Here is a 12918-nt window from a genome sequence, read left to right on the forward strand (position 1 = left end):
GACACCTTTTATAACGACCACACGCAATAGAATTTATAAGTTTGATTTTCCAATGTTTTATTTATGCTCTTGGATTCCGCTCTGAACAGGTTTTTCAAAGTGGAATGCTTTTTTTACCGTAAAAAGTAAAAGGTTTCAAAAACAGTTTACACTCGAAAGATTTTAGACTCTTTTTATGTATGTATGTCTCTTTTTATGTATCTTTCAATGTCTCATGTTTTACTATGGAAGTTGTACACAGTATTTTGATGATTGAAAGGATTAAAGGTTAACGGTGCGAAACTGCTTGCAAACTATCGTCAACTTTACGCCAAAAGAGCAGAATCGGAGCAGCTACCAAATAAATAATATCATTCACACATTAAAAGTTGATAATCGATTGAATACTTAATGCGTTGAGATGCCTTTTCAAATAAGCCTTCACACCGCAAGGTAAGTACGACACGTGCTGTACTCAATTCATCATAAAACGCGATAAATGGGCTTGTGGTCAATGAAACGAAAGTTCGATCCGGTAGCGCACCGTCGAGGCCATTCACTCGCCGGGTTCGAAAGCTCAATCCAGCAATCACTTCATCGTGCTCTAGAGCCCATCACACAGGCTGCAGCCTGGTTGTTGCTGGCACGACTCGTCCTGCTCATGCTGTTGAGTGCGAACGGACCAGACCAGAGTTCCCGAAGCTACTATACACGTTCTCGTGTCCGAATTGGAATTGAAATTTTAATTAAATTCCATCCACCGGTCGGTGGCCGAAGGGTCGGTGCGTTCTGCTAATGACTTCTCGCGAAAGTAGATTAAGGTCGCGCATTAACATCAATCAACGCCTGTGAGTTCGTGGCGGCCGACAGGATTATCTGGTCTGGTTTTTGGCGATTGTTTTGCAATGGAAACCCCTCTATCCAATCCGGAAGCCGGTACGCGCTGTAGTTGAACAGCTGAAGCTTTAACGCAGATATCCTCGAAGGACACTTGCAAGAGCAGGTCACCTGGGTCAGGGAGACTGTGCGGTTTCCTCCTAAACTCTTTCAACTTTTGAGCAGATAGAAAAAGAAGGAAAGAGGATTCCTTCCATTTGGCATCAAGTGAAATATTTCTTTATCCTGTTGCTGAAAGCTATCGCGCATCGAATGCACCGCGGAGCGCGGCCAAGAAGTTCGCTCAACTCGCTATCGCCCAGAGAAATCGACCAACCAAAGGATGCAATTTGCATATTTAAGGGCTAATAGAACCTTCTCGTCGGCAGCGACGGCGGACGCCTTCTGCAGGGAATGGCCACGGTTCACCACCGGGCTAATGCGACTGGGAATCGTCTTTTATCATCAGCATCATTTTCAAGACCGAATCGACGTAAGATAAGCATCGAAAAGAAAGGAAAGGAAAGGAAAGGAGAAAGGGAGAGAAAAAAAAGATAACTTTCCACTCATCACACAAACGGACGTTCTCGAAAAACCAAACCGTTTGCGTGTGGCGCTGTCGTAAGCAGATGGCCGACGAGCAGCAGCGGCACTCTGTGTAAAAGAAGTCGCGTCGCTTTTCACACGAAACAGCGGCACGTAAATTAGATAAATTCCACGTTGTCAAGAAACGAACGACTGATAATGCTGGTCAGCGTGGCGTGCGCTTCACGGTGATGCCGTCCGGCCGGTCGGCCGAATCGGTCGCTTCATTAGCACCGACTTTGAGGAGTTTCCATCGCTAAATGCGAGTAAAGTGAGGAACTCATTAAACTTAAATAAACATCGATATTATCATTCATTTAGCAAAGTTTTCAAATTATTTCCGGACGAGGACACGACACCACACCCGCGGAGAGCGAAGAGTTTTGGGAGCATTTGCGTGCCGTGCGGGAACGGGGAAATCGGCGCCAACCACCATTCCATCAAGCGCCATCAATCGAAAGCCCACCGAGCGTCGTGGCGTTTCAAATGACTGCCATCCGATGGAATGGAAAAGTTGGGGCTGCTGCTGGACGCGTAATTCTTCTTCGCCGCAGTTAAGTAAGAAATAATACCCTTTTCGCCAATCGCATAATAAATAGCCACCAAAAAGCGGGCGTGAAAGGGGGGGGGGGAGGCTGTTACGATCGCGAATGTTTTTAACTTGCGTTCCACTCCTTTGAAGACACAGTCGGTGGTACAGGCTATTTACTTTTTTGTTTCGTTTCTTTTTTTTTTTACATAGAACCGATGCTCCACCGATCGTTAAATAAATAAACCATTCTCATAGTAATTAAGCATTTTCGAGCAACACAGGGAATGGAGAAACAAAGAGAGTGCAAGAGAGAGTGCGCGCGAGAGAGAGAGAGAGAGAGATTTTTACGTGAGAAATGTGGTACGTAGGAAAAGATTTGAAAAATTTCGCCTTCGCTTCGCAGGATGTTGCTTCGCTCGATGAGAGTAATTTCCATCATTAAGATCATTTTACGTGATTGGAATGCAATCGAAGGAGCAGAGTGAAAACCGAGAGCACCACCGGGACAGCGACCGTGAGCAGTGGCTCCATAGCAACGAGTTCATCATGGCGATATAATTCGATCGCTACATCAATCATTCGTATCATCATCATCGTTAGTAGGGTGAAAGGTAAGTGCATTTTGGTGGCTGCAAAATGACCCCAAAATCGCCCGTTGCGAGAATCCGTCTGCCGTGGGTCTGCTGCCAACCGGTGTGTGGCATGCCACGAGCGGTGGTTCCGTGATTGCGATTTAAAAGTCGAACCGCCCCCCGAACGACGACGACGCTCCTACTACTCCTGACTCACACTCACCTGACAGTTGCTGGCCCGCTGCCCAAATCGTACGTAAACTCAACGTAGCCCATGTTGAGGCAGAGCGAAATGTAATCACCATACTCGTGGTGGCCACTGTACAGCAGCAGCCCATCCTCTAGCAGCGGCTTGATGATGATCTGTCCGTGGATTTCGTTTATGGCGCAATCGGCAATCGGCGCCCATCGTTACCGGTCCCGGTCCCGGTCCCGGTTCCCGGCCGCAGTGTGATCGGATTGCAAATGCATTTTACGGTTGGTTTGTTGGCAGCCAAATTGATTGCCAATAGCGGTGGCAACGATGGAGGCGCCCGGCAGCGCACCATGCGCCCGATGGTGGTGGTGGTGGTTCCGATTTGACAAATGGCAGTTTGATGCGAGCCGAACAAGCGCACATTTCGGATCAATCGCACGGAGTGGACGACGGTGTCGATATCCATGATTATGTCGTCGCCGAGCGTGTAGTGGTGCAGCAAATGTAGAGTCCAAGGAAATGTTGCGTTGCGTTGCGTTCGATAATAATGGGACCAATAATGTTTGTTTGGCGTTGCAATTCATTAGCGAAACGATCACAATGACGTGCATCGGCAGGTCGGCAGGTGCGAGATGCGTTTATAGTTGCGAATTGCGATGCAGATATTGCGGTAACACGATTGGGATGAAAAGAGAAACCAAACCAAGTGGATTAGAATATGCTGTAATAACCGCTGAAAACCCTCCCCCCTCCCCACACTTGATCCCACCGGGTTTAGTAGCTAAGCCGAGGACTGATGAACTGGTGATCTTTTGACATGAAAACCCCTGCGCCTACTTATGTAATGCACTGCAGTAACTAATTATGGTCGCAATTCGCAATCCACCAGTGATTCGACATAGTAGCCGCTTTATTGTATGCTATTACCATTCGGCCTATTAGCTAGTGCACTTTATTGTGTGAATATCACAATCAATGATTCCCCTTTCAACCACTAATCAGTAAACGAGGTTTTGATTCGCCGGTATGTCCATAATAACCACGGTTATGTTATAAACTCATTTTATGTTAATTCACTAATATCATCGAGAGTTAGTGTAAACGGGATTGATGCGCTTAAGCTTTTAGCCACAACGTTTCCGTTCCTACCTTTAGCTCAAACCAGATAATGCAGCTGTCACCGAGGGGTGCATAGCGAAGATATGATGATCCGTTGAATGATGGCACCTGGAATCGTGTAGAAGAGAAAAAAGTATCTATTAGTAGGAGCTAAAAGAATGAATCCATTATTATTAGTGAGCGATATTCGCCGCAAGCTAATCTTAGCGACTGCTAAGCATCATAATCTTCACCGACTAGCCGGCAAAAAGGTAAATTTCTTTCCATGTGTGTGTGTGTCTGTATTTCATTTTTTGGCGAGAGTACTTTGCGTGCTTCATGCCCGTACAAAAGTGCACTGCTCCTTGTACCCCTGGCACGGGAGCAGCATAGGTTTTGGTCACTATTAATCACGTACCTGTAAATCCAGTCGCATCTCACATAAATCACCGCCAAATCCCAGCGGACAGAGACAGATGGCACCATCATCCGATGGAAGACACTTGCCACCGTGCTGGCAAGGATAGCGACTGCACCGATCGGTTATACATTCCTCTGCATGGTGGTAGGTCAGGGCGTTCCGTGTTCAGGGTATATATACGTGGCGTCACCGGTAACCGTTGGCACAATCCACCAACCACCACCGACAAGTACCATCGCCACCGTTGCACCGTTAATATCGTTGTGATGTTTCCATATTTTTTCGGCCCGCCACATTCCATTTTTGTTCCATTTTCGTTGTTGTTTGTCGCGAGCGAGATACACGTGTCGGCCCGTGTGTTGGGTCGAAGAGCATTTTTTGTCCATCAATTTGTTTCCATGTTTTTCCATTATTTATTGTTCGATCAAGCAGGCGGCGGCGGCACCACAAACCCATCGTCATCGTCGCGTCGCAATTTTCGTGCGGGTTGGTTGTCGGTTGTGTGGTTCGTGGAGATGATGGCATGAAATGAATATGGGAATAAAGTCTCAACAAAAATGCCAAAAACATGCAAAAACCAACGTAATGCTACCACGCTACCGCGTCCTCTCTTCACATATTCGTGTGGGTTGGGAGCGATGGGCAGCATTTAAGAACTCCGGGTACCAACATGGAACAACAATCGTCTCCCGTAAGCATAAACGAGTTTCGTTTACTCTAGGGCACTGGTGGGGCTGGGCGGAAAAGCCCAGGCCAACGGCGTGCAGCGCAGAGTGCATTGGATAATGCTTTAGGCGCTCCAGCCCCCACCCCCCCTCCCCCCTCCTATCAGCACGGTATGGTGCCAGCGCGTGGATGAATTCTTTGGTAGAAAAATTAATTATCATTTAATTAAATTGTAACGCAGTGCGCGATCATCTCGCAAAATGTGGTGGACCCTGGTGTGTTGGTGTAGCAGTGGTGGCGGTAGCGAACGGCAGAAAATGCTAGCGGCAGTAAAAAGCACCCTTTTGGGGGCTACGGCTACGGCCACTTAATTCAGTTATCTTCAGCTTCCCCTTCTACACGGATAGTGCTACTGAGAATGAGCTTTAAATTTTCGAAATTCATGCTGTAAACTTGAGCACGATAGGCGCAAAGAAGGGGTGGGCTATGGGTGTTAAAAGTGTGTTCCTCGATGCACTTAAAATGAACGCAAAGTTTTGTGAACATCAAAACTTGAGTCATCGCATCATCATCCGTTCGAAATTGTTTGGACAGTTAGAAAAAAAGGGATAAGCTTTAGACCCCCGAACTTTACTGGATTGTGCCACGGTATTGGTGAATCTTTGTTGGCAATGTAATCCATTATAGATAATACTGCAAGATAAATGAATATTGTTCCTCAACATAACTGTGTTTTTGCGTTACGGCAAACGGAAGATAAGCAAAAGTTGTCCATCGGGCCCATCGAGGGAGTTCACTAAATTATTTCGAGCAACACCGAGCGAGCGATCCAGACGCCGGGGCCGGCAGCGATCGAAAAGCAGATGCATAAATTCGGTGTATTAAATTATCTTAAAAGGTAGACAACACTTTCGCCGGCCAACGACGGTGACAGGCGCGGCAAACTTTATGCTTCTGCATTGCTCCTCTGTTATGGCGGACGTTGACATTCTACGTTTCGCTTATGTTTCCGACCGCTTTGCCACTCTTCACGACGACCGACCAAAGACGCTGTCATGAAGGGCAGGATAGGATACAAACCAAAAAGAATAAAAGAAACCTTCAAAAAGAAAAAAAAACCTAACAGAATTTTTCAAGAAGAAAAAAAAAGTGAAATGCAATAGGGATAGGGACGGATCCGCCACCGCCACCAGTTTGAACCCTTTTCCAGTAGTGCTGACACTGGAAGCCGACGCCTCGTCTGGTACGATCAATGTCGGGCTTCGTTTCGAGAAAGGGCTTTCGACTTTTGCAGCCAGCAAAGTTACAAAACTCATTTATCCATTTTTTCTTTCTTCTTCCACCTCCCGCATGCAAACGGAAGAAGTGCGAAGGACAAAAAACAATGCCACTTTTGTCAGCTCCGTTGAAGGAAGGAAGGAAAGGAAGGAGGACTTAAGCGGCCGTCGCCCCGTGGCTACGTTAAACGGGTTGAACAGGGAGTTTTCTTAAGCATAACTAGAGCAGCTCTTAGCGTCGCTCCTGTTTTCAACGTAACATCTCAACTTTCTCCAACATTGAACATTATGTGCGTTGATAGACGTTTTGTTTTAACAGCCTCGTTTTCTACAGCCCATGCGTGCTGTTAAATATCTCTCTTTTCCCGTTTGTGTGGTTCATTTAGCTAGAACACGAAGCATGAAGCAAGGAAGTAGTGGAAGAAGAGTTGCTTCAAGAACAACGCGGAATAGGAATAATATTTTTTGGGACAAGGTTAGTAGTAGGGCTCATAGATTGTAGTTCTCATACTTACGAATATCGAAACCGTGTGAAACGTCTCCCAGTGGTGCTGGCTGGAAGTTGTAGTCATGATCATTAGCGACAAACTTTCGAATACATCCGGTAAAGCCAGTGCTGACAGGAAGCTTCCGGTCTAATCCGGTGATGTTACCGTAGCCGCCAAGAAAAACCGGTTCACGGAAGGTGATGCGTGAAAACAGTCCCTGGAAAGAAAGAGCACAGACACAGACACAGACAGAACAGTGAGCATCCAGTAACAATGAGGACCTATTTAGTAGCCGACCGGCATAGGCCGTCGGTGTCTGGCCCGCGGCACAAAATAAACGACCAAATGATAAAGAGACGCCACAAGAATCTTTAATCACGATGACAATGTTTATGTCCTGAAGGATCTCCAGCCTATCTAGGGTTCATACCGTAGGGTTTCAAGGTCGATTAGAAGACTACGCGAACCGATATACCCATATTCATTTGGAATTTTTAATGGTTTGCAAACAGTTGTTAAGATTTGAACGATTTGAACACTTTTAAAAATAGAACACACCAATTCTATCATCAAAATCAAAATACTGCTGCTTAAGTTTGATACAGCATAAACTCTCGTAGCAACAATTTGAGTTCTGTAACCGGAGCAGAATACTGTGAGGAATAACTTAAACTTAGTATTCGATATAAAACGATTAAATTACTAACCACGGGTCGAAACACCGTTAGGTAAATAGAATCGGGTTATTGAAATCATTCAATATCATCATCATTAAACATATGGCTAACTTAACAATCACTTAAAGGAAACATTAAACTGCGCTTATGGAAACATTATATGGATGTGACGTTCACGGTGACCTGGATTACGGGGCTTTAAGTGGCTCGTTAATCAGAAGGATTTGGTAGCTTGTAGGTGGCAGCTAAAGACATCCTCATCCAATAGCCTACCACCGGGGCTGATATATTAAGTCATTAACAGCAAATTGAATCCTGCCATATTGCCACCGGACGTGTGCCATTCGGACACATGATTTGTGAACCTCTTGCCACGGGACTACCAACCAGGCCAGGCCGGTTTTCTAGTGCCGAACTACCCGTCTACGAGAGACACGCCCGCAATCAGGAGACAAATCTCGAGGCTCACATAATCACACCGTAACTTTGGCGAAAATTTTCACTTCATTTAACATCAATTTTCCACGCAGCCGCAACCTGCGGGCGGTATATTCTGTGTGCCACCGAGAGAACCATCGACATCTGATAGCAGAGGCAGAAACGAGGCTGAACGATGCTAGTATGGGTACCTTTATCCTTACAGGTTTCTGCTTTAGTTTCAGTGCTCAATAGTCTGGTCTGCTGAGTTAATCATCATAACCCAAGGGACTGGACTGGATGTCTTGCAAGTACTACTCAGCAGTAAGCTTTTAGAGAAATTCATTTCCAATCATTTATCAACACGTGTAAAGTGAGTAAGTAAAGTATAGATACCGTGAAAAGCATTGTAATTAAATCACTACTCTTCATTTAAGCTGTTTAAATACATCTTCCAACTGCTATGGCGACACACTGCCAAGACTTACCGACAAGTGACTTACATAAGACATGAACTCAACGATACGAACGAAACTTATGAGGCATCTCCAATCGAAAAGATCAAGATACATTGTTTCTAACGCTTGTCTCATTGAAACCCTGCTACAAGTGAATCCATTCCGATGACAAATGGCTCAATCTTGGGAATTACTTAGCCTGATCGTAAACTGCACGATGCATATATTGGATGATGATACCGGGTGGATACAATGCAAGAGCTTTAACCAACCACGATGGGCTTCCGAAGCCGCATGGTTCGGAAGCCTTCAATATTGAGGATAAAATGGCCAGTGCCGGTACTGTTGTGCAAGTTCAGGCAACAGAACCTAGGGCACGACGGTGGTTTGGGTTCTCATCGGGGTAGCTGTAATCCAGAGGGTAAACATAATTAAAATCCCATTGTTTCGTGAGCATCCCATAGCTCGACATGTAGCTTCAAAGCGAGGCGTTGATAGGGGATTATGCATCAGGTTTCTATGTTGCATCGAAGCAGGTCATGTACTGGTCGGTAGCATCCCATCCTGGGGGCAACAATTGTGATCTGCTACACGTTTGCACAGGACATGTATACCGCGAAACAATCGGGATAGAAATCTGATAACCAACGGTAGTCTATTCATTCGTCGGAAGACATACAAAAACTAGAATCCATTAAGGTTACACGATAGATAAATAAGGAAAGAGCGTAGACTAAAAATTGACTATTAAACATTGTTCGGTTTATCTATGAGCAATATTTATCGCAACTGAAATCGAATTTTTGTTTGGCTGGAATGAGGCATGGCATTTTTTGTCAAAAAACATGCATAAAATAGTATTTTAATAGTCTACTAGTAGTTTACTTATATTGTCAATATTATATTTTCTTATAGTTATGTTAGCACAAGCTACACGATCATAAGAAAAGTATTGACCATCATTCGGGGTAGATAAATCTGTATCGTTCATAAGCAACGACGCCGCACGCTTTGCTTTCGTCGGTACATAACTTACTGGGCCTACCAAGAATACCAAGGCTAATTGAGGACCGGTAGATTTATTTGGATATGACTGTTGGAATCATTTCCGTTTCCGCTAGAAGCGCCGGATACTCGAGCCAACACACAAATCAAACAGCTGGCAGTGGCCGACGCTGCAGCATTGTTGCGAAAATAATCAATTTGTATTCTTCCCTTCTGCTCACAATACTGCAATCTCCTCCCAAGAAGTCTGCATCCTGTTGTCGACCACTGGAAATCTGGAAGACGCGGAAGAAAGTTCCGTCTGCATCCTCTCTCTCTCTTGCATCCTATTCGCGCCTTTGAACCACTGCCGCACTTGACGCGCTTCACTGCAGCGCTATGCACAGTTCTTTTGTTGTGGAGCACAAACAATTCCTGATGAAATTTGTGGTCTTTGTGATGCGCAGCTTGGCTTCAAGACTTTCCGCTATGCCACTTTCCGCTCTGTGTCTAAACAAATGGAAATGCGCACGGTACATCAACGGCGGAGGTGCCTGAAGACGATCGCTCACAGTTATCTCAATAGTCCGTGAAAACTTTGTCGACATGAGCACGCTAGGATTATACTATGCCGAATAGCTTACCTTTGACCGACCCTGCACTCTGTTGCCTTGGTTCAGCACCAACCAAGCATCCCAACGATGCCGATAGATGGTAATCGTGTTCCATTGGTTCAGGACTATTGTTTCCTCAGATTTCACCCGTCCCATGCCAGAACCGCAATCGAACCTGGAAATGTAGAGACAATAGAGCAGAACAATCAATTGTGTGTTGGATAAATAAGGAATACTGCGACCATGCTCGTCGGTTGGAATCGAAAGAAGTTATCTTGGAAGATAAATCATTCAAATTATTTTCGCCGTTCAACGCTTTTTGTCTATTCCAAAGACGCTTTCATAAGCTATTCTTTAGTAACAATACATGATATGCTTGCAATAGAATGAAACTTCTTGCCAACTGCTAATGCAGCAAGTGCAGCAACGTGAAAGTATTACCTATAATTTTCTTTATAAAATTAAAAGCAGACTGTTTATCCCTTCTCATTATTTTTTTTTTGTTGATGATGGTACACCCTTAGAATTTCAATGAGCTAATTGTTATGGATTAGAATACTTCTTAAATGTAAAGAGCTGATTTAATTAAACTTCTAAGGGAATCGTTCTTTTTCAATTTTTAGATTTTGGCTTTTACTTTACAACTGCTCTACTATAGTTTATGCTGTTATAATATGTGTTATGCTGTTGTACTAAAATTGTTCTAGTTAGAGTTACGGGAACGTTTACCAAGGGAACGTCCAGAGAATGTTGGGATCATCTATAGGCAAAGTTCAGGCGTTGGATCCAGCAAGTGGGCTATAGTTACTGCAGCAGACACCAAAGCACCGGCCATGAAAAATGGTTGACTAATATTTTTCATTTACCTCGGAACAAGGAGAGGATTCGCTGGCACCAACACGGTTTGCAGAAAGTGAACTTACAGTTTAACTATTATGTACACATACTAGCAACCAAGCTATCTCCAAGCAACAGCGCAGGCACACGTACAAAGGCCGCAATCAAGCGAGCAACCGTGCTAACGCTGTTGCAGTTCCGTATGTGCCCGATACACGCCATGGGCGTAACGTGACATAGGCCAGCCTGTCGAAGTGGTTCAACACATACATTTATCTTGCATAATTGAACATTCCTAGGAAATTAATGTACACATAAATATCAGTTCCCAGCTGATTTATGGGACAAGTTTTTGTCTCTGCCTTAGCGAAGGCGAGTAATCCATAGCACCCACAGTAGTGGACCTCGAGCAGTTGTGGCTACACACACACACACACACACACACACACACACACACACACAAACACGCACATATTCGCACAACCACTCTACAGTATGACGAGAAATAGTAGTTTCTTAGTCGTAAAATGTTTACGTTCTAATGATAGTTTATTCATCACTAATAACGGTCCAAAAACAGAAACAGTAAGTAACATCAAGATAACACATACAATTTTAGATGCGAGAGAAATGCGGCAATACACACAAAGAAAACAACGATGTTCATTTTGGTAAAATCGAGTTATCAAAAAAATTGTGAAATGCCTAATAAAAAGTAAGAACGATGAAGGTAATACATGTCAAGAACAAGAGAAACCAAATATCATGCTCTATCTGGGGAATCTTTCCTCAGCACATAATTTTGATCAAAACCAGCAAAATGGTGGCTGTCGTAATGTAACAGATTCATGTTTGCTTCACGGTATTGTATCCGTTTTCAATCAAAATACATTTTATTTCGATTCGTTTCAGATGCGTCCCTTGAAATTGGTCAATACCTTCGCTCTGGTGTCACGCTGCAAGAAAAACTAAAGAAACTCCATGACAAAAACAGCAACCGTCAGGAATCGTGAGGTGGAAAAAAAATTGGCTGCCGCCATCTTTCCAATCGATAATATTGTAGGGTGAGCAAAGTCAATATCCTTTCTCCAGCTCCATTGCCTCGAATGGAAGAACCGTTTTACGGTAACCTGCCGTAACTCAATTACGTTGTTGACAAACATTTCGGATTTGCTGCATCACAAAATACAGCAAATTCAACCATTGGTGAATCGATGTGCCCTTCTAGAATCTGCGTTAAAGCAGTGAATTGGTCGAGAATTTAATGAATAGCTTACAACACAGAATTTCATAAATAATCATAACACGATCGCAACATTCTTACTACTTAATGCAAGAAAACAAAAACAACCTAAGCTCAAAGAACAATATTGCACAAACAGTATAGAACAAACACTTACCAAAACTCGAGAAATCCTTGATGCAATAGCAGGGCCATAAAATCTCCCGTTAAATCGTCCCTTTCGCCCGTCAGCAGCAAAATACCATCAAATGATTCAGGACGAAACTCGATGTGTAACTTTAAAAAAGAAAAAAAAAAATTTCGCGAGAAATCAGAAACTGCTATTACTAACAGACCTTTTTTTGAGTTAGAAATGTCGTGGCGATGTTCCAGAGCTAGTCATTTAACCAAAACTGCAGGACTAAATTATAGTTTCTTAAAAATATACAGATAAAATATTACTTTATAAATTATTCTATAATATTATTCACAAATACAAAATATAACATCATGATGAAGCCGAAAATTGGAAGTTTTCAATTGAAGTTCTTCGAATAGGACTAGCTATTCCGCTATAGCCATATCAATTCCGTTTTTTAAATACCACCATCGAACGAACTGTAACATTTTTGATTCTAGGTTTTTGGATAGTTTTGTTTTGGGAGAACAAACCAAATGAGATAAACAGAAATATCTCAACAACGAGATATGATAATATTATTTCAAGAAACCTTTATATAAAGAATACATTTTTTTTAAAATAAAGCATACAATTTCATGGATCAATTCAATGACAACGAAAAGTGTTAAAGTAACGGAATGGGTTCAGCAGGATGGTTTCAATAATAGTGAAACGAATACCGTTGCGTTGCTTCATTCGATCCCAACCGTGGAGTATCATGTCAGTAACAACAAAATGCGCTTTTCTGAACCAAACGATGGTATCGTGAGCGACAAACATATGAAAAAGCGTAAAAGCCAGGTTCATCCAACCAGGTTCAATCAGCGAATGAAGCTAA

General features: G+C 43.5%; 1 protein-coding gene across 2 annotated transcripts in view; it reads right to left on the bottom strand.

Annotated features, from left to right (window-relative positions):
• Positions 1 to 12918, bottom strand: part of LOC125957034 (uncharacterized) — a 92146-nt gene that overhangs the window by 18434 nt on the left and 60794 nt on the right. For both annotated transcript variants that reach the window (XM_049689392.1, XM_049689391.1), the window contains exons 7-12: positions 12078 to 12196; positions 9871 to 10015; positions 6718 to 6907; positions 4257 to 4393; positions 3890 to 3967; positions 2768 to 2907 (exon numbers count right to left, since the gene is read on the bottom strand). In XM_049689392.1, coding sequence (XP_049545349.1) covers positions 2768 to 2907; positions 3890 to 3967; positions 4257 to 4393; positions 6718 to 6907; positions 9871 to 10015; positions 12078 to 12196 — 809 coding nt within the window. The remainder of the gene's footprint in view (positions 1 to 2767; positions 2908 to 3889; positions 3968 to 4256; positions 4394 to 6717; positions 6908 to 9870; positions 10016 to 12077; positions 12197 to 12918) is intronic.

Source organism: Anopheles darlingi, chromosome 3 (genome assembly GCF_943734745.1).
Source record: "Anopheles darlingi chromosome 3, idAnoDarlMG_H_01, whole genome shotgun sequence".
Classification (NCBI taxonomy): Eukaryota; Metazoa; Arthropoda; class Insecta; order Diptera; family Culicidae; genus Anopheles; species Anopheles darlingi.